Source organism: Erigeron canadensis, chromosome 5 (assembly GCF_010389155.1).
Source record: "Erigeron canadensis isolate Cc75 chromosome 5, C_canadensis_v1, whole genome shotgun sequence".
Lineage (NCBI taxonomy): Eukaryota > Viridiplantae > Streptophyta > Magnoliopsida > Asterales > Asteraceae > Erigeron > Erigeron canadensis.
This window is the reverse complement of record NC_057765.1, coordinates 37753968-37776300: the sequence shown is the minus strand read 5'-3', so window position 1 is coordinate 37776300 and position 22333 is coordinate 37753968. Positions and strand designations below refer to the sequence as shown.

General features: G+C 33.1%; 4 protein-coding genes across 4 annotated transcripts; 1 reads left to right on the top strand and 3 right to left on the bottom strand.

Annotated features, from left to right (window-relative positions):
* The first annotated feature begins 3343 nt into the window (after positions 1-3343).
* On the top strand, positions 3344-4471 carry LOC122602132. The gene has a single exon (XM_043774857.1). The coding sequence runs from the start codon at positions 3402-3404 to the stop codon at positions 4323-4325; it is 924 nt and encodes a 307-aa protein (XP_043630792.1). The 5' UTR covers positions 3344-3401; the 3' UTR covers positions 4326-4471.
* A 5666-nt stretch (positions 4472-10137) lies between these two features.
* Positions 10138-11178, bottom strand: LOC122599167 (expansin-A7-like). Its single transcript, XM_043771624.1, has 3 exons — positions 11007-11178; positions 10572-10881; positions 10138-10456 (listed from the first exon to the last, which is right to left on the bottom strand). The coding sequence occupies exons 1-3, from the start codon at positions 11176-11178 to the stop codon at positions 10138-10140; spliced, it is 801 nt and encodes a 266-aa protein (XP_043627559.1).
* A 2974-nt stretch (positions 11179-14152) lies between these two features.
* Positions 14153-14599, bottom strand: LOC122601739. Its single transcript, XM_043774479.1, has one exon. It carries the CDS (start codon positions 14597-14599, stop codon positions 14153-14155), a length of 447 nt encoding a protein of 148 aa, XP_043630414.1.
* Positions 14600-15160: 561 nt separating this feature from the next.
* On the bottom strand, positions 15161-20656 carry LOC122599166 (PGR5-like protein 1A, chloroplastic). Its single transcript, XM_043771622.1, has 11 exons — positions 20390-20656; positions 18073-18185; positions 17771-17867; positions 17553-17653; positions 17381-17437; positions 16905-16981; positions 16653-16704; positions 16363-16473; positions 16180-16277; positions 15505-15581; positions 15161-15386 (listed from the first exon to the last, which is right to left on the bottom strand). The coding sequence occupies exons 1-10, from the start codon at positions 20592-20594 to the stop codon at positions 15512-15514; spliced, it is 981 nt and encodes a 326-aa protein (XP_043627557.1). The 5' UTR covers positions 20595-20656; the 3' UTR covers positions 15161-15386; positions 15505-15511.
* Between the last annotated feature and the right edge of the window lie 1677 nt (positions 20657-22333).

Sequence of the window (22333 nt, the reverse complement as noted above, 5' to 3'; positions counted from 1 at the left end):
TATACATCTATAGACCTTCTCGTATTCGGTTTCTTGTATATATCTACGTTCTTAAAGATGAAGATAAAACATTTTGTAGTTACACATGTCAGTTTGGGTGTTCACATGTTTCATGTGATTGTTGGATCAAGTGTGTTTTGGGATATAGTCGCATGTGTGGTTTGGTGTACAAATGTGTTTTGACATACAGTTCATGGATCGAGCACCTGTGTGTTTGGTGTAGTGTAACTCCATAAAAGGCGTCCTCATTACAATGCTTGGTTTTACAAGTAAAGCATATTTTTTGTTTGATAAAGTGTGAATATGTGCAGTACAAACTGTTCGATGCACATGTAATTCTTTTGCAAGTAATAGTTCCTATGTTATTCGACTAAAAGGTCTGCGACTTTACTTATCAGGAGACCAATAAGGAGCATACCCAAGAAAACAAAGAGACAAGCATTTAGTAATGTAGCATTGTGATATGTCGAAGCCTTTTTCTTTTGAGGGAAGCTATTTGATCTTTTGAAAATGCCGCTTTGGTGGTCGTCTTGACGAAGCTCGGTTTCCGTCGTTAGAATCCATTGCAATTCGTCGTGCACCGTTTAATCAAAAGAGTGCTTAATAAGCAACTAGAATGTTCAATCTCATTATCATCATCTCAACGAGTAGTTGATAGGATTCTAGTTATACACCACGACTAACATTCTATATAATTAACATTGCTGCTAATTTTTATGGTCGACCATACGATGCAAGAATAATACATGCGTATGTTAAGAGGGGGAATTTTATTTATAATTGATAATTAATTAATTTGCATTAAGTAAATGACAGTAGTACCCTTAATATTTTAATTAAAAATTAGTTCTCGCAGTTTTTGACATTTTATTGGTTCTCATTTTATCTTTTGACTATATATATATATATATATATTTACATCAATTTTGTTTTTAGGATTTCTGTTAATATGATATATATTTGACTATTGCTAACAAATACTTTGAGATGAATTACGAATTGTCTAGTATATATATGAGAATTTATTTATGAATACATCAAAAGTCACCATAAAATAAAGGAATTTAGCTAGAAACGTGTGAGACATAGCAATTTAACTAGAAACGTGACTTAACTTTGAGGCTATTAAGGTAAGTTTAATAGTTAGGAGATGGGGCTTTTTTTCTAAAGCTTCTTACATGAGATTTCATTTCTAAGCTCTTTGGAGCTTTTATTTTGAAAAAAAAACCCCAAGCTCTCACATCCAAACAAGGTTACAATTTACTAAAAGAGCTTTTATTTAAAAGCTCAATCCTCTAACCCCAAAAAAGCTCCTAAAAAGTCTTTGCCAAACCTACACAAACTTAAACGAAACTCAATTAGCATATGCATCATCATATGTCTTTTGTATTTATAACGTAAAAGTTAGAGTTTAGTTATAAGTCTAATAAGAAAAATTAAATATACATACAATTAAAAAAGACAATTTAATAAAATAAATAAAAATAAAGGACACGTGTCGATCAAGGATCACGCCACGTATCGTTTCAAGAACATCTCAATCATGTTTTAGTTTATTGGTAGATATAACGGTAGAATAATAATCGGATTATTAATAATCTTACACCTATATAAGCATCTGTAATAAACATATTTACTTATTCAAATTAGTCAAAGTTTATGTTTTAAATAAAAAACACAAAGTTATTATATCATCATTATCTAATGTAAATCATAACCACACAATAAGTAGTCCATATATGATTGCATATGGGAGGGCATTGTCGAATCCCCAAGCACGCCATGCTCACCCCTTTTCTTGACAAACATATATAATCACAATCATTAAACTCCCACAACCAACAAATCATTCTCCCAACTCAACTCTCACCACTTTACCCTAAATTTTTAAATTTAAATCGTTAGGAGGGAAACTAATTACAACAAATCATCACTTGAATATCTTTATATTGTGAAAATTTGCTTGTAACTTATTAATTACTAGAATTGTTAATAATTGGTTAGATTTATAACTTTTGGTATTTTAAAAAGTTGCATTTTTAGTAACTCCTTGAGTTTTGACCAAAAAAGTTTTAGGTAGTGTAAAAACTATTAGATGTAGGATTTTGATAACCATATTTTCTAATTATATAGAATTAATATGTTATGTATAAAACTATATTTGTTGATCAATATAATCTTCATGATTGAATATATCAATCTTTTATTATACTAAAACATAATTGTTATAATAAATAAATAATAATAGCTAATATATATCCAATACAATAATAGCTAACATTTATCTAATAAAATAATAACTAATATATATCCAATAATATGTTCTATCATATATATAAAATTAATTAACTAAAAATATAAAATGTAAATATATTAAGATTTTAAAAGTAATTGTACTATTTTAATTTTAATATACATTAAAAAACAATTGAACTAATAACTTATTAACCAATCATATCATTCGATATCATCAAATTGACTCTCGCTGATGTCATCATTTAGTTTTTTACATAATTTTATTTAATTAATAAAAAACAAATAACTAAAATAATTATTTTTACAATGTTATTAAAACTGGTTTCTATCTACAAAGTCCGGTTTTCACACACGAACAATTGTACATTGCAGTATCTCGAGTTAAGTCGAAAAGGGGTTTTAAGGTGTTAATATGTGACAAAGATGAGAAGACAAAAAACATTACAACAAATTTCGTTTATAAAGAAGTTTTTCAAATGATGAAGGAGAGTATATACTTCCAATATTCTTTTTTTATTTTAGTTTTCTTTCTATTAGCTTAACATTCTTGACATTTGAATTGAATACTCAGTATCTACTTATATATTCAACTTTCACTTTATAAGCTTTTATGAGTTACATGTATTATAGTCTATTATTAATAATGTCATAAGTCTCGTGTCCAGTGTCGGACACGGGTCTAAAATCTAGTACCATTACATTATTATGAGTATATAATAATCAAAAACAAAAAAATTCATCTTTGATGAGCTAATTAATAAACTCCAAAACATACATAGGCCTTATATCCTCATATTATCTATTACCATGATTTACAAGTTACAATATACTACCTTTTTACACATTTACAACTGTCACTCCATGCAAAAGAAATCTTTTAGCTCACCACCCGGCCACCCTTCAAAAGTTATACCTGCTTTTTGACAAACAATACTCACTACTACAACCCCACAACACAACACTCCTTTATCTCTCAAACACTCCTATAATCATCACCCTTCATGCCTGCTTTACATATTTGACATTATAAAACCTCCATTAACAAACCTTACTTTTTCTCTTTTCAACTTAACATAAAGCAAAATCTTGTAAAGATATGTACATCTTCAAACAAACAAACACATATTTCAAGTTCAACACAATTAATGGGATCTAATAATCATCTTTCTTTCACTTGGGTTCTTCTTTTTTTCTTGGCATTACATACAAAATTTGTCATCCTAGCTTATGGGATCAAGTCCACACGACTCCTAGACCTCGCAATTCGATATTACACCTTCAAGTCATACAAGAACTTCAAAACCGGGACATCGTATAACGTTCATTTACCATCAAATTTCACGGGGATCAACGTTAGCACGGTCAAGTATCGTTGTGGAAGCCTCAAGAGGTATGGTGCAAGGATTCAAGAATTTTATTTAGGAGTCGGTGTAGATGTTTATCCATATGTAGAAAGAGTCCTTGTAGTAACACAAAACCTAGGAAACAATTGGTCAAATATTTACTATGATAATTACAACCAATTACTTGGTTATCAACTCGTGTCTCCCGTATTAGGATTACTAGCATATAATGCTGCAGACGATACAAGATACAACGTTCAATCCGAGGTTAAAATACAATCCCCGGAAGCAAATGGAATAAAGATAGACTTTAGTAACTACACCATGAAAAAGAATAACAACACATTGCATGGCAAGGTACAAATGTGTGCAACATTTGGAGACGACGGAAAGGTAACGCTAGAAAAAGAGGTTGCACCGAATATTTGTGCAACTACGAGGCATGGCCATTTTGGGCTAGTGGTGCAATCATCACCAATATTGGTGCCCCCGGAGAGGAAGAAGATAAAGAAGTGGAAGGTGGTGTTTGGAAGCTCGTTTGGGGCGGCAATTGGGGCTTTTCTATTGGGATTGCTTTTGATTGCCATGTTTGTGAAAGTGAAGAAGAAAGCAAGAATATTGGAGGATATGGAAAGAAGAGCTTATGAAGAAGAAGCACTTCAAGTTTCTATGGCTGGACATGTTATTCGAGCTCATAATGTTCAAAACCATCAGCCTGCTCGGTGAGTTCTAGCATATGTTTGTACTACTATACGTCTAGTACATTAATTGTATCCATAGATTCTTTGTTTGTAATATTTTTTTTTATCATGCATTGAGTTCGATCAACTGTATGTTTGTACTACGTGTATAGCACACTCTTGTCATATTAAGAGATCGAAAATATTATACTCGCACAATTAAGCTACAACAAGTAGCTACATGAATTAAAAATCTATTTTCTCTTATCAAGTGGAAAACCCCGTTTAGAGATAGAGGTCGATCAAGAGATGTAATTAAGTTGTACTTCTCGAATCAATCTCTCCACCTTTGAGTATAAATAATTATGTTCACATCTCACCTCCTCTTCCATAGAGTGTCACGTCATACTCGGACAAACTACGATACTTTAGTAAGCAGCCAAAGGTAGTTGTAAATTATTCACGTTGCCTCGTTAAAAGCATAAACCGAGCCGAGCCTAGACGAGCTCGAGTCGAGTTTGTGCATCATTTATTCATAATCGAGCTCCAGCTTCAAATATTAGGCTCAATATATAATTAAGCCCAAAAACCTAAACTGACATCTTATTTATAATACATATAAAATTGTCTACTACTCCTTATAAGTTAACTAGCAGATATTGTTATATACTGAGTTAATGACAAATGTTGTCCCTGTGGTTATATCCAATAGTCAATTTTCATCTATATCTATCGAAAAATACACTATCAGTCTTTTATAGATGGATAAAGCTCACATTCAGTCCTTTATTTAAACATCCGTCAGTTCCTATCTGTTAATTAACTCCCTTACGTGATTTTCACGTGAAGATATTACAGTCATTCTCAAATCTAAGGACTACATTTAATATTTTCCTATTTTCAATCCAAAATTAAAAGCCTTAAAAATTGATATATCTAAGAGTTAACGACCAAAATGGATAAGGATCACACTCAGTCCTATCATTTTAACATGCGTCATCTCAAGCCCGTTAAATCCCTCACATGCTGTGCATGTGGGGGTATTTTGGTCATTTCCTATCTTTATGTGAGTGGATAAGGTTTGCATATTTTCCTTGTTTACTCCTTACGAATCAAGTTAGTTTACATCTTTTTTTCTCTACTTGTGAATCAAGTTTACAACTTTTCCTTAAAGTCACAAAAACAAAAACATATAAAGTTTGGCATGCAACAAAATGATACACCAACACACGATAATTGAACAAGTTTCTTTGTTTTAAGATTTTCTGGTGTGTGGCGTTCAATGGTGGCCGGAGAAGTGGGATGTCAGGAGGATGGTGGAGAGGGCATCTAGAGAATGAGATAGGTGGGGTTTGGATTTTTTAAGGTTGAATGAATTTATTTTATTTTTTTGAACGACATTCTATTCTATTCATACTACTAAATTACACGTATGTTTTTAATTCAGGACTCTCAAAAAACCCCTTTTTAATCCACCCCCACAAATGTAGGAAGTGAATCAAACCTTGGTGGATCCTCCTAAAGTCAAAGACCTTACCAATGGATTATCACCCCATTGTTAAGGTTAAATTAAATTCTTTATGTCCTTTCAAAGCTGATTGTTCTTTTATGATGGAGACTTAAAAAAATTTGAAAAATAATGATATATTATAACCTATTTAAAATAAATTCGCATGAACAATGTTTTTTTTGTCCTTATATGTAGTTTTAACTTAAATATCATATCTATTAAATAAAGAACAAAGATGATGCTTGGTGAAATGGTTTATCTAGCTTTGCGCCTGTGAGGTGAGTGGTCATGGGTTCGCAACCCACTCTTTCCCTTCTTTTTTATTATTTTTTTGTTTTATTATTTTCACACCCCCCCTCCTTTTTCCTTTTCTTTTACAACTTTTTCTTTTTTTATTATTTTTACCCTTAACCTTATATAATTTGATTTTTTAAATCTTTTTTAACATTTGTTTTTTTATACCTTTTCCACACTTTACATTTTTTTCTTATATAACTTTTTAAAATACTATATAAATGCTATATATTTTGGGTTTTTTCCCCTTTCATATTTTTATTTTTGAACATTTGGCTTTTATACCATTTTTACATGTAACTTTTGGGTTTTTTCTATAACTTTAGCATTTAGTTTTCGTATTCCATTTTGTTTTTTTGTTCTCTATTTTTTTTCTTTTCATTTTTTGATTTTAGTATATTCATATTCTTTTTTAAACATTTAGTTATCCCGGTCAACGGTCGGGTATTACACTAGTTTAAGTTATAGGGTTTCCGCACCAGCAACATTCATCACATACACTAATAGCCAGTAACCATTTCGTTAAAAAGAAAATCTGATTCCACCTTTCCGAATTCCATTGCATGGGAACCCTAATAAACCAAAAAGTTAAAAATATTAGGTTTAGATTAAGTTATTATATCATGCATTTTGTTCTTTTTCCATACAAATACTAATAAATTTATCATCACATATTAATGTTTAATGATTTTTATTAAAGAATTAAAAATGCACCTTCGGTACCGCAATACGTACATGACAGGGACAACGCTGGCCTTCCATCGTGCTATTTTCATAAACGCAAGTTTGACTATATATATCGAAATGGGTTCTGGGCGGGTTACACCATCCACCATTCCTGAGACCAGTTGGGTGGGCAGAGGTTGGTGGCAGTAACACGGTGGTGTAAACTTTGTAGCACCATGGAGACTTGACACGTACACCGTATTTGGTATTTGGTAGCACGCTGTCCACATGCATATCCGTCGTTAAAGATTGTTGAACTAAGGGCAGCTATATCCGTACCGTATCCATTAGTGATCAAGTTTCCGTATCCACAAGCTAAACTGATGCTTAGGCCGCTCGTAGTAAGGTAACGACGAGCTCGTCGTTACCCTTGTCTAGCTCATCCTCCATCGACGTTAGTGTTAGCCACTTCTTCCTGCTCGTCAAAATGCAACTTATTCTTAATTAATTATGAACAACCTGGACGAACAAGTTTGGGACATGGTGTAACTTATTCTTAATGTTAGAGTGGGTGTAATGGGGGAAGAGGTGGTCAGAGTCGAAATTAAGAAGACATGGGGTTGTTCCATTACATAGATGGGGTGGTTGTGGTGTGAAGTTACCAAAGTGGTTTGAACAACGGCGAGGAGAATGTGGGGTGGAGGGTCTTTGCCTTTTTTTTTAGTAATGATTTATTATAAAAGGTTTTATGTATATAGATAAATGTGTTATGTTTTAATATAAAAATATAAAGATAATATGATATGGTGTAGTTATTGTTACGGATGTGGTATGATTGTTAGGTGGTTATGGTGTGATGCTGATTTGGCAACGACGTGGCACACCACCTTGGTGTGGTGGTGTGACCATTACTATTGCTCCTAGCCTTCATCTCCCAAGGAACAGGTGAAGAAGAGATCTTAATGCTAGAAGTAATTCTTAAATTGGAATAAGTTGACGTGTCATTTATAAAAAGTTAGAGGAAGAGATTTAGGAAGAGAGTTTTATATAGGACTCAAAATTTCGGAAAAGTTTTAGTGGTGAATGACTTTTGTGACCCACATAAAGGTTGACATTTGGAAGTCAACCTTGCTTACATTTATTTAACATTTATTTAAGATATACGAGTAATATTTATTTTGGTCTATACATATTATCATATATTATTATGGGGTGAGACTTTAGTGTCACTTACATTAGAATGAGGTAAACTACACACAGTTCAAATGGTAGAAATAAAAATACTCGTAAAAACGAGTGTATGCCACTCTTGTTTTATATATTTGGAACCTACGGCCCACAATCCGAATCTTAGAACTCGACAGGTGACCCAATAACTAAAGGTTACCGCTATCTTATATAAAGCCATGTCCAATAGCATCAATTTCAAGAAAAACCTCATATAAGCCAAGCCGAGATGCAAATTTTTAGCGCGTGGGTAAAACCTGGTTACCTCACCACGTACGAACCATGAAGCAGTGGCATAGGTCAATATTCTTGTTTGACTAAACTAATAATGGATTTACACTTTCGTTAAGGATTAAGATAAAGGTTGAACTTACAACAATATCTTAATGTTCATGAATGAAATCCCATGGAGTTCACTAACGTGCGTGCAGGTTCTATCTATGATCGATGGTTTATATTAGACTCAACACGTGTCATAAAATGATTGTATACAGGTTTAGAACATACTTTAATATATAAATAATATATAATACTCTAACAACATACATATAGCATTATTCGTGGCATGAAAGGAATAATCTAATTTGTTTTAATAACATGTACTCGTACGTAATTGCTAAAGCCTAAAGGTAGTTAGTAATTAAGAATAATACTCCATTTTTATGTTGGTTGTTGACAAAAAAGCAATATCCAAAGATAATATATATACACTGCGCGCACGTCTTGTTGTCCTCGGTCGACTTTGCCGTACTATCGAAATTTATGGTGTTATAATGTTGATGTTTATAACCATTTATACTTAATTAAATAGTAAGACGGTCAACTATTATTTTTATATAGAAAGCCACTGAACCTAATAATGTACTGTATTAATGTTAATTAAACGAAATGAGATTAATTGACTAACGACCTAATTCATAGGTTAAGTATTAAGAATTGCGGCCGAGAAATGTTTTTAATTTGTTTAAGTCAACTTTGACCTTCTTAATATTTAGTAAATTATAAATAAATTTACGAAAGATGATCTATATCGTTAGAATTGACTTATTTTATTATTTAGAGTAAATATGTAAAAAATGTTTTTAATATTAAAATTTACATTAATTTGATAGACTATAATAGTCTTTTTCAATTAATCTTGAAAATTTATAAAATAAGATAAAAAGATGTAAACTTTATAATGTACTGTAGATAAACTTGAAAATGTTACTAGAATGTGTAGCTTTGTTCGATTTCTAAATTAATTTGTAATGTAATTTGTTACTAACATTTTGTTAGTGGCTTTATTAATATGGAGTAATATATTCTGTTGTTCATAAAAAAAAAAAACCTTGAAAGTGCTAATTCTAGTGAAGTGTAGTTGTTTTTATCAGAATTAACATTTTTACTATGAAGAATATAAAAAGGATAATAGGACTAGCTAGGGTAATTGACTACGAATCCAAATAATAATCTCTTCGATCAATTCATTATTTGTATCAGTGGTATTTGTTGACTTGCACCATATCAAGTTTGTGGGTGTACATTTTATCACCTACATTTTTGTATAAATTTAATTACCTGTCTAGAGTAACAATTAACTTACACTTTCAATCGTTTTGACTTGTTAAAAAGCCAGCAGATTACTCTTTTTGTTCTGGTTCGACCATCGATCCAAATTAAGCCTAGGTGATCTAGTGGTAAATTTTGCAATTAGTAGTACGTAGTATCTGATCCATTTAAGTCAAGATATTCTTATTTAATTTACTTTTTTATTAAAGTGATTTTTTATAAAACGGCAGAAATGTATTCTTGTGTACGTATGGAGTTTGTCCTAGCTAATTATAGAGCAAAAGAATTTCTAGAACACTTGATATATTGAACTTCATAGCAAAGATTCATTAACATATATAGATGATACAAAAGAGACATGAAGCAAGTTTTTAAAGATATTTTAGGGTAATTAAATTCGTCGCTAACCCGTTAAAACGTTTTCACTTTAGCGGGATGGACGAGAATATACAAATTAAGTAACTACTCAACATGGATATATACCAAGTTACATAGAAGATGGATTCGACTGGCTCGATCAAACCCTTCAGAAACCAGCTAAAGATATGATCATTTTTGAGGAAACAAGCTAGATATTTGAGTTCAAGTAAATGTTGACGAATTCGGTCGATCAATGGAAGTTGACATTGGCTTGATACGTCAACCCTAAGTTCCAGTTAGCCGGGGCAACATTGTAAGCTGTAATGGTTTGCTTGGTGGTGTATGAAGTTAGCCTAAATGAGAGGGCTTGACCCTTAAGAGTTGCAAAAGCTTGGTACGAAGCACCCCAGTTATGGCTCATGCTGATCCACCCGGTCTTGGTTCCCTTCACCGCCATCTGATGAAGGTCGCCTGCACCCCCAACATTCATCACATACACCAATAGCCAGTAACCGTTTCCTTGGAAAGAAAATCTGATCCCTCCTTTTCTAATGCCATTGCAGGGTACCCTGAAATATATGATACCAAAAAATAGGTTAGCCAATTAAAACCGAACCAAATTTAATTTAATTAGTTGTACCATCAAAATTAAAGGTTACAACTTTTAAATAATAATGCACGTACCTGCGGTACATGACAGGCACAATTCCAGCCTTCCATTGAGCGATTTTCATGAACGCAGGCTTAGCCATGTCAAAATGAGTCCTAGGAGGGTTGCACCAACCGCCATTGTTTGAATCCTGAGACCAGTTTGGTGGGCAAAGATTTGTGGCAGTAACCGTGGTGTAGCCTGTGTAACACCACGGAGACTGGACACAACGTATTTGGTAACATTGTCCACAAGCGTATCCATCACTAAAGATTGTCGAGCTCAATGCAGCTGTATCCGTCCCATATCCATTAGTGATCAAGTTTCCATAACCACACGCACCTCCTGAAACATTGATCAAGAATTTTTTTTTTTACATTAGTCCATATCAAAAGTCTACTAAACACCACTAGCTAGCTAGATAATAACATATTACGAATACTATAATACGTGTTATATATGTAACGTACCCATGGTTGCAGATGCAGACTCATCACCATAAAATGTGGCATGAGCAAGGGTCCATGGACTTGGAACATAGCCATGGTAGACGGCTTCGGTAGGTTTGACGTACCAAGAGAGGATGAGTGTGATAATGCTAAAGAAGACACAAAAGCTCCATGAATGATGAAATGAAGCCATTGTTTTTTATTCCTCGATCTTTAATCTAATTAATTTATCGATCTCTTTTCAAGATATTGTGAAGATTGTATGCTGTTTTGCTTATTGGCTTCAATAGATCAAGAGCCCTTTATATAGGAACTCCGTATATAGTTAGTGACAAAATGTTAGAGGTTGGTAGTTTTTGTGACCTTCACGTATAGGGCATAATTAGTTAATTTATTATCAAGACCTTATGCTTATTGCATGTTTAATTAAAATAAAGGCTTTATACATACGTATATACTTCTTTAATATATTTGGACGTACATCAATATTTTAATGTGCATGGATATATGCACTCCCATGAACAACTCCACAACGTGCTAGCAGGTTGGATACTGGTTTGTTAGGCTTAAAAATTATGCCAAAACAATATATTTTTATACTTATAATAATAATGAATGGCGAACTTAGGATTTAACATTAATAAGGGTCGATTGTTGAGAATTCCATTATAGAAAAATAATATTAATTTCACCATTAAAACGAAAACTTAAATAAAATGTTATATTAGTTCGATGTGTAATTATAATATTAATTACGCAAGCCGTTATGAGATTATAATCTCGATAAAAATCAGGGTTAATTGATGACAAAAGGGTCGAATGTTAAAGATAATATCCCACGTCTTGTTGTCGACCGCCGACATTCCCGTAGTACGGAATCTTAATTAGTCAAATTTTGAAGTTCGTATGATGTGTTTGGTTTGAGGATTTATAGTGAAAGTTTTGGAGCATTTGTTTTATGGGTGAAAGTCTGAAAGAGTTCAATGGAATGAAAATCTCTTTCAATTACTATATCAAGCCACTAGAGTGATAGCTTAGTAATTAAAGAGTTTTTCATTTTGTGTTTTTTTTTTAGGGGATTATGGGTTCTAATCTTGTCGTGGTGAAGACCTTAGTAATGTTATATCCATCTATACATGGAAGAGCAAACCCTTTAGGGCATTGCCAAGATTCGAACCTGGCGTAGGCGCAATAAAATTGGACGTGTTAGCCATTTATCCGTTTTGCCTTTAAAAAAAATTACTATCAATTTTTGAGAATTCGTCAATTTCCATGATCACTTAATATAGTTTTCATAGAGGTTTCAAGACAGAAGATTGCAAAAGGTGTTTCTCCTAGACCCACAAATGGTTTTGACTTTTGACCCAAAAGACCCCGTACGGTGGATGAACCTCTTAACCCCCATCATTGATTCCTATATTATTTTGACTTATACGAGTGCATACTTCGTATATCCCAACTGATATCAAGTACAAGTTAATCTCACTTGCAAATCAAACAGCGCCCAATTAAGTACATTCACACCATATTTGTACACAAGTTATTTTGTGCCTGGTATAAGAGTAAGAGAAGTGGGAAGAATGGTAGGAGGGGGCGACTTATGCCATGTGGCATGAAGGGTAAAAAAAGTTGCTCCTCAAAAAAGGTGAAAATGGGTGGGTTTTTAAGTAAGGGGCGACTTGTGCCATGTGGCACTTTCAATGATTGGTTTTAATGATTGATTTTATTTTTGTTTTAATTTTTATGATTTTCATATTATTATAAAAATAACAAAATTTCTATAAATAGTAAAATAAAATACTAACCATTAAAATTAAAATCCAGCACATACAAATTAAAACATAAAAACCACACATCAAACACATAAAAAAAAATTATTCGATACACAAACACAAATAAATAACTAATAACTAATCATCATCGCTAAAGTATTCATCGACTTCCAGTGGCACGTATGGTGGAAAACTTCCCCTCTTGTTTTCCCAAAGATGATCTACCAAATCCGCTAAGAGCATGTTGTGGGTTTGGCTATTTCGTACGGCTTGTGAATTCGCGATCCGTTGCTCCATTGAAGTTTGTTGTTCCCAATACGCCGGGTCTAGTGTCGGGTCTTCATCGTTGAAGTCTTGACAAAAAGCTTTATCATCATCCTCCAATATCATGTTGTGTAGAGTGATACACGCGTATATCACGTCATGCATCCTCTGCTTCTTACAAAACCGTGAGGGAAAACTAACAACTTTCCAACGCTTTTTAAGAACCCCGAATGCTCTCTCGATATCCTTTCGCGCCGATTCTTGTTTTTTCTTAAAGTATTTTCTCTTTTCGTCAATCGGGCCAGTAAAAGTCTTCACAAAGGTGGAATACTCAGGGTAGATGTCATCTGTCAAGTAGTATCCGGCTTTGTAGTAGTTGTTGTTTGCATAAAAACCCGCTGTAAATTAAACAAAAGCTAATATTAGTTAACAAAAGCATATATAATATATTACTACATATTATATACTTAAGCGTTAAGTACGTAATTAACCTGTAGGTGCCAAGCTAGATATAATTTCTTCCAAGACTGGGGACGCCTCAAACACGTTGATGTCATTGTTGGACCCCTGCTGACCAAAATATGCATTCCAAATCCACAAAGTCAGTAGACGCAACCGCCTGAAACATCAATGATGGTCTACCAACATCCCCTCTGGTGTACGAACCGCGCCATGCGGTTGGACACATCTCCCATGGCCAGTGCATGCAATCAATACTACCGATCATACCAGGGAAACCATGAAGCTACTCATGCACATCGTATATTCGCTCAAGATCCATAGATGTAGGTCTCCGTAGGTATGTCGGTCCATACAATTCATTTATACCTATTTAAATTATTTATAAATACGTAAAATTAATATATAACTATATAAATGTAAAATTAACTATATAAATAATATGTACGTTACTAAATATTATATACCTAACTAAATAATATGTAACTATATATAATGTACATAAGTATTTGATATATAACTATATAAATATAACTACATAAATGTAAAATTAACTATATAAATAATATATACGTAAGTAAATATTATATAACTAACTAAATAATATGTAACTATATATAATGTAAGTAAGTAAATAAGATATAACTATATATAAAATGTACCTTTACAAAATTAAATTAGCGACTGCCAGGAAGTCCTAGCCGACATCTCCAAATGCTCGTCAAACAAGTCGACGCTACACCCATATGCTAATTGACGAAGCGCGGAGGTAGTCTTGTGTATCGGCATGAAACCCAGCTTCCCACGAGCATCCATTCTTTGTTGAAAATATGGATACCTTTCTTCCAAATCATTTGTAATTATCAAAAATAGCAGCTTGCTCATACGATAGCGCCGTCTAAAATCTCTCGCGCCAAATACGAGTCGCTCGGCAAAGTAAAGGCGGACCAATCGCGCGTATGCCTCTTCATGTCGACGTTCCAGAACCGTTCTTCTTCTAGGCGAGAGTTGACCTTCCTCGTCTTTAATCATAGTAGTAACCGTCAAAGCAACGGTACTAAGAATAGCGTCATCGAGATCGATTGAATCATCGGATGAAGAGGGTGATGGAGGATCCATATCCGTAATATATGTATATATTTATGTAAAAATGGAAGAAGATTTATGTGTGTGTGTGATGGTGTTTTGTATATATGTATATGTTTTGTTAAAAATGGAAGAAGATAAAGATATATATAGGAAGGGGAAAATTAAAAAAATAATAATAATAATTAGCCGTTAATGGCATTGGAAAGGGGGAAAAATTCTTGAAGTTTGGAGTGGTCAAAGGTGGAACGGCGAGGGGAAGAAGTCGGGCAAAAGGGAAGTCGGTGAATGGGGGTGGTGTGGGGGGCGACGTCGAGCGAAATGGGGCGAGGGTTGGGCAAAAAGCTAGCCACTCCGTTTAGTCTAATGACTCTTTTCTGATATTTCACCTTCGATCGAGGTTTATACTAATGGTAACTTATAAATCCGGGTTCAGTGACTCGTATAGCTTTAGTTTTGGATTAAACTTCATAATACATAGTCATATGTTACAAATTACACGGTTCTTTAAGCTAACACAGATGTTGTATAATGTGTGATGGTATAATTAATTTAAAGAGTCCTGGTTTTTTATGAAAAAGCAGGCACCCAATATGTAAAAATATACATATGAACATACACATAATCATGGTTTCATGTTATACACATGAAGATACATCGACTATGATTGAATGTGAACGCACACTTATGCGACACTGCCTAAACAAACACCTTCATCCGCTATTAGAGTTGAAAATAACTAGGTACATTACTACATTTACAGTAGCATCTGCCTTTAAACATAACTCCAATCATGGTCCATATTTGACGATGAAGCCTCCTGCATTGGTTTGGTTGGGTTATAATTGATATAATAAGAAAGTTGGAGTTCAGAAGAAAAGCATAAAGACTAGGATGAACCTACAGTTGATAATATATTACGGCTATAGAGAACGTACCCCTTGCTTAAGCATTACTTCCTTCAGGCAATGTTATCAATCGAGTATCTTGATCAAACACTAGTGTGGTTTGACAGCTGAAATCAGAGGATCAATTCCACCATTATGTTTCATAGATGGATATTTGAGTGGTTTACTCACCAAGACGGTGTTGTGGTTTACGGTTTACCCAAAGAAAAAAAACAGTTGATTTCTTTATGAAACTAGAGGCTGCGCCGCTGCGGTGAAAGGTTCCTTTTTTGTTTATACCATATTTTCACTACTGTGTTGCAGTTCGCGTCCTTATTTCTCATTAAAAATATGAAACACATGATCATCGATTTATCTCACATCATAAAGTAGATGTATCACTTTCAAACCATTTAACTATGAATCACTTTCAAACTAAATAAATTGAAGTAAGCATCTGCTTTTTTAATAACCCCACAAAATGATACTACTTATTCAAATTTCCCTTTTGCTAATTGTTCATAAATAATTCATATAGTTTCAGAAACAGTATTTCAGCCCAAAGTGCTCTTACAAAAATTGATCTGTTTCGACCCAAAATCATTTGACCTATTACCCAACCTATCATAAAAGTCTATATGAGACTATAAGTATATTACCATATCTACCATGTATGCAATGGGTACTTAGATAAAAGGCAAAAAGTTAAGGACTCGAGGAACTTACTTTGTGCATTTCACATTGTTGGTGTTACCCCCACTGGAAATTGACAATATGGTACCAAAAAATGAAGTATTCTCTGTACCGCAGTTTGGGCAAAGTCCCTGAACAGATCAAATCCAGATGTTAAATTTAAGTAAAAATTACTGATAATTTGTAAGACGTAAAATCTGATAACAAAAACGCTACCTTCAATATCAAAAAATCTTTCACAATGGCGTTTGTAATTGTAAAGGATAGCCATAATATGAAGGGCAGAGCGGCAAACCAAGTGAAGATGAAACTAAATGGCTCTGGAAGCTGGAAAAATGAGCTTGTTAGAAGAAATACCAAAAAACTCTTCAATATGAAAATTTGAAAAGGGAACAGTTATATTGCATCCATCAAGAATTTTCAGTTTCAAAATAGTGTGTGTGTGTGTGTGTGAGAGAGAGAGAGAGAGAGAGAGGTTTATATCACAAGACAAAAATAACATATACCTCCAAAAGGTATGTAATTTCAAATCCAGTAATGTCATCTAGGAAGAAGAACCTGTCATACACAATCATATATAAAACAATTAGAATGTGAAGTTAACATAATTCTAGCAGCTGAAAATTTCATATATAAACGGCAATGATGTTGGCACAGAGAGCTAAATGCAGCAATTATAGAGGCAATTTGATAGTGTAGAGTGCTACATGCAGATATTATAAAACAAAATATATGAAAATAAGTAACCTCTCACTTACAATCCTAATGCAACAACGGCAGCCGGGACATTTATGAGGAACATTTTAAGATAGTCAACAGTCAGATCACTGTAAACCTACAACCAAGAATGTTCAGTAGTGTGTAAGGTTAGCATAATGCAAACAATGAACACAATGGAGAACCGTTTTTTATTAAAAAAAAACTGTTTTCATGCTCAGATGCATAAGATTAGTAACAATGATATGAATATAAGCTAGGTTAACATCCCAAATTGAAGATGTTTGGCTTGTGATTGACGGTCATGCCATTGATATCAACATGACAATAAATATTGTACTCGTATAACCTGTGAAATGCATGCTAGTAGTCATGTGTAATCATGATTTTAAGTTTTTAACACATGCTATTTAAGGGCATAACTTATAATACTGTTGCCAGACTGTGGAGCGACACAATATCTATATTATCCATCATCTATGAAAAAGTAAATGAAAGGGTCTATATTCATGTATACCTTTCTACTACGAAGACTGCATCTTGGACCCTCAGCCACTATATCACTTCCATCTTTCTGAAAGAAAGTTATTGAAAAAATGAAATCCAATGCATATGACAATTGATAACCAAATATAAAGAAAGAACAAAAACTAAAGACATTATTGTATGAAAGGAACTCCACTAAATACCTTCAATTGCATCTTCAGTTTGTCATACTCTTTATCACTCATTATTGGGTTACCAGATACATAAGCTATTGAAGCCTCTAAGAACTTCTGTTCGTCAGTGCCTGCAACGCGTATAACACAAAACCATCATTTACATAGAACATTTTATTAAAATTAGATGACACGATGGTTAAAAAGTTTGCTAAGTTATATAAGAAACAATTACAAGCTATACATACTTAACATTACAACACTGCTTCCTTCCCACATCAGTTCTTCCTTGAGATTATCAAATTCCTCATTGGACATGATAGCTTTTCCTTCATAATAGAAAGCCTACATAAGAAACACAAGAGAAGAATCGGTAATGAACATCAAAAATGGTAATTGAAGATAGAGGAACTCATTTCATGTAAAACAGTGAAGCATAAGTGTGGGAGAAAGATAATTCGGCAAGGTCAAAGCAAGAAAGTCGATCATCTTAAAAAAAAAAAACTAAAAATGAAAAGATGGGAAGTAAAATTCAGAACGGATGGTTTACCTGTAGAGCTTGGAGAAAGTCTTGCTCCATTTCTCCTATTGTTTTCTTTTGTTTTTCTAGGCTGCAATAAGGCATTATGTTGCTATCAACAACTTCATCATTTTTAACAGGACCTGAAAGAAACACAAAACATTAAAAATGAATTATGTTGAAATAGCGTGATTGTGAAAAAACATCATACCCACGTCTATTGTCCTGAACTGACACACATACACACACACATACAAAGGTAGGTTCTGATTTTAGAACAGTAAGTGTATCGCTAATAACATTTTACTCAAGCCACAACAGAAGTATTAACGAGTAAACGTCTCTTCATGGTGATTGCATGTATAGAGTTTTACTCATGATCAAAAACTACTTTTTTTATATGAAAAACTAGATAATAAGTGGAGTTTAACTCTTCATGGTGCTTGCATGTTATAGACTTTTTTTACGCATCCCTACCAATACTTCAATCCAAAGCTTTCAGGTTGGTGGGTTTATCTGGAGTACCAGGTGCTAATAAGCCATAAGAGTTTTGGTGGGGGTGTGCAGTGCACAGATATAAAACCTGCTGGGTTTTGTGAAAGTGAAACTGCGCACCGACACATAGAAGCACATAACTTTCAGGTTAGTGGATTTAAGTGGAGTGCCAGGTACTAATAAGCCATAAGAGTTTTAGTAAGGGTGTGGACAGATTCAAAATCTTGGTACTAACACATAGAAGCACAGTTTTCAATAATTAGGAGCCAACTTGGTAGGTTAAAGAATGATTAATTCTACAGGACTGAGGCACAATTACGGGTCTTTAATTATTAATATTAGAGATAACGTAAAGAAGGTCTACATAAAAGAAACAAATTTAGATGATAAGTGGGAAAAACACGGATTCAATTGTTTGATACTTCAAGCAAAAAGTATGTTCCATCATCCAAGTTAATCAACAAGTACTTAAAGCATTTCATAACTGTTTCTCTAGTTTCATTAACTAGACAGTAGTGGTGGCAATTTGAACCCGTTTACCTATAGATAGTTTGACTTGGGTTGTGATAATCTAAAAGATATACTCCAAGGGTATCCAAATGCATAAACCCACTGAACATATTTATTTCCAAATGAAGTTAGATTATTACAGTAATAGAAAGTTTTTGTAATTATAAGTACCTTCTTAATTAGTTATAAAACTCAAAGAATGGATTAAATATGTGTTTGTGGGTCACCTCACCCGAGAGGACCATTTCCACTCGCACTAAAACCTACCGATTTTGCCCAAGATAAGTTACCAGCCCCACCCATTTTGTCACATCTAGTAAATTTGACAAGACAATAACATTTACATAAAGTTAGTTTTTCATGGTACAAAACTCTAAAGAAAGTGAGTTGCCATGACTCTAAATATTATACACGCAAGTTATTCCAAAATGACAATCTGGTATATATGGGACTTTAGAGATCTCAAGGGTCATGGTGAAAATATGAACCCATATAAGATCCAAAGCCGCAAGTGTTATCTCAAAATCCACCACTATGAATTCAACTAATGTGGGACTCATTTCGAGACCATGCTTTGTGATTGACTAATAACTCTACTGGGATATGATTAACGGTTCCATTCCTCAGAGAAATAAAGTAAAACTATTTTATTCCATGAAGGCATGAACCCTTCATCAAAGTATTGACTTCAAATTCCATATCCGTAAGCAGCCAATAACTACCTTAGAGTTTCATATAGAAACAGTGATTTCTGACATGACATGAAACACAACACGAACCCCTTTAAAAGCAACTATTTAGTTATAATGTCATATCAAAAAATCATTTTCTTTTCTTTTCAAAAATCTCCTACTATATTGTGGTTTCCTAGGAGAACGCCTTAAAACCAACACAAAAACAGACTCGTTAAGGTTGTGTCAATCAATTTTTCAGGGAAGATTAAGGTTAGACATTTGGATCAATAGGTCAACCCTCCAACTTGCCTGACCTAATTATAAATTACAAGCAAGCAGGTAGTCTCCTGGTCAACAAATTTCAGGTAAGGACTGAAATCAAAACCTGATTTTCTAATGTGATCCATTCCAATTTCAAATTATGTAGGTAATTTCCACCCCTAAATTATTTACTGAATGCTTTCATACTATTTTACAATTTCTTATACTTATATTTCTGCCACACACTTTTGATAGGATCGGGTACTTTTATTGTTGTTGATTCTAACACAATTCACTAAAATAGGCTCAACTAAATGATATATACTAAATTACTAGTCCTAATATTAAATTCTAACATATAGATATACAATATATATAATAATTGAAGTGCAAAAACAAAAACTAACCAGGTTGATCAGTAGTAGCTTTTGGAGAGATTATAATAAATCTCCGGCGACCCGCAAACTGTTTTCCGATGGACTGAACGTTGGAAGTCAAAAACCGATAAGAACCCGAAAAAGATAACCCACCAACAGCAGCAACAGAAGGTCTTCGAATGGGGGCAGTAAAGAACCGTGAAGATGTTACTGTGAAGCTTAACTTGGATGCCATTTTCGCCGGCGACACCAACGGTGGAATTCTGAGAATAAGTTTTTGAGAATTGATGAATACATATTTTTATTATGTTTGGAGAACATAAGTGAGAAAAAGAATGGTGACAAATTCAGAAAGATAAGGTGAGAATTGAATGTGTGGAGGGAAATTTCTTTCTTAGATTATTTTTTTTTTTCGAAAATGCCATGTCAGCGGATTACATGGCCGGCAGGAATATATGAAAACGTTTGTTTTGGTGATATGGAATGTGTGTGTAGATGTGTATTATTTTGTTATACTCGTAAGTCGTATAATTAACACGTATTGACGGTATCTGTACGATTGAGTTAGGCTTGTTTTTTTCCTTTTTATATTTAGTTAAATTTTATGTTTTTTTCTTTAATTTCATAAACATAAATAACTGTAAATTATCAATTTTTTATTTAATACATATAAACATTAATTATACATTTAGTTACTTAATAATTAATAACAAAAAACAGGTACTTGTTTATATAAATCAAAACTAGATGGGTATCCGCGCGTTGTAGCGGCACCATTTAAAAAATGATAGTTATGTGTGGTAATGATGGATACGGGAGGCGATGGTCGGGGTGTCGGTGATGATTGACACTGTCACACTGGAAAGTGATAGTATGAAAGAAAGAGAGACAAAGAAGTGATGTGATCTGAACATGTGTTACTTATTTTAGGGTTAGGGGTAATTTAAGAATATTGTAAAAAGTGCTTAAAGTATTAAACCTTATTCTCTAAGAGATTTATAGATTTATAGATATCAATCAAAAATAACTTTTTCAATAGGATGATCTTATCTATCACCAAATATTTTGATTATTTCAAAATTATTGTTAGAATATTTTAAATATATCCAATAATGTACATATTCTCAAATATGTGACTTTCACATGTGTCAATGATTTGCTATGCATAAAATAATTTTGAATTTTGATTACGGATGATTTATAATGGCTAAACAGATAAATTTTGGAACATAAAGAGGAAATCAATGTGAAAGACTATGAATTTTTACATCCAACATAGAGTGGATAAAAATGTTTTTAATTCGATGGAGGGTTTGTGATTTGTACGTGTGATAAAACCAATTTATATACTTCTTTTCTTTAAAGCCTATTCCCGATTTCCCCTTTCTCAAAAGTGGGACACAAAGAAATTTATCAATTTGAATCTTCCGGTGGAAATCAAAATACAAAGAAGCTACTCTTCATTCCTCCATGTCTTTTATGAGTTTTATCTCTTTGACCTAGTGAATTTGAATTCAAATCTCTCATTTTTCTTAAATCTTGTAAGTTTTAACAAGAAGCGAGAAATAAAAGAATATGTATAAATGCATTCTAGAGAAGTACTCGTGCAATTAATGATGATGATGGAGGAGGCGGTACAATGGTGACGGTGTGGTTGGTGGTAATAACGGTAATTGATGTAAAATAACCTAATGTCAAGGTCTAGTGTAGGTGAAAATATTTTAAAAGTGTTAAGTGCAAATATTATATCTTATGAACACCATAAAAAATAAAAAATCGTGAAACTTTATATTAGTATTTAATTTTTCAACATGTAGGATTTTTGTTAAGTAACATAAAAATATAGATTATATAGATGTGATTATTAGTTTAAAATGGTTAAAGTAAAACTAAGTATTTATTTTTGTTTAAAAAAAAAAGAAAAAACAAAGTAATTAACATTATAGTTATAGTAAAACAAAAAGTTCAAACAGA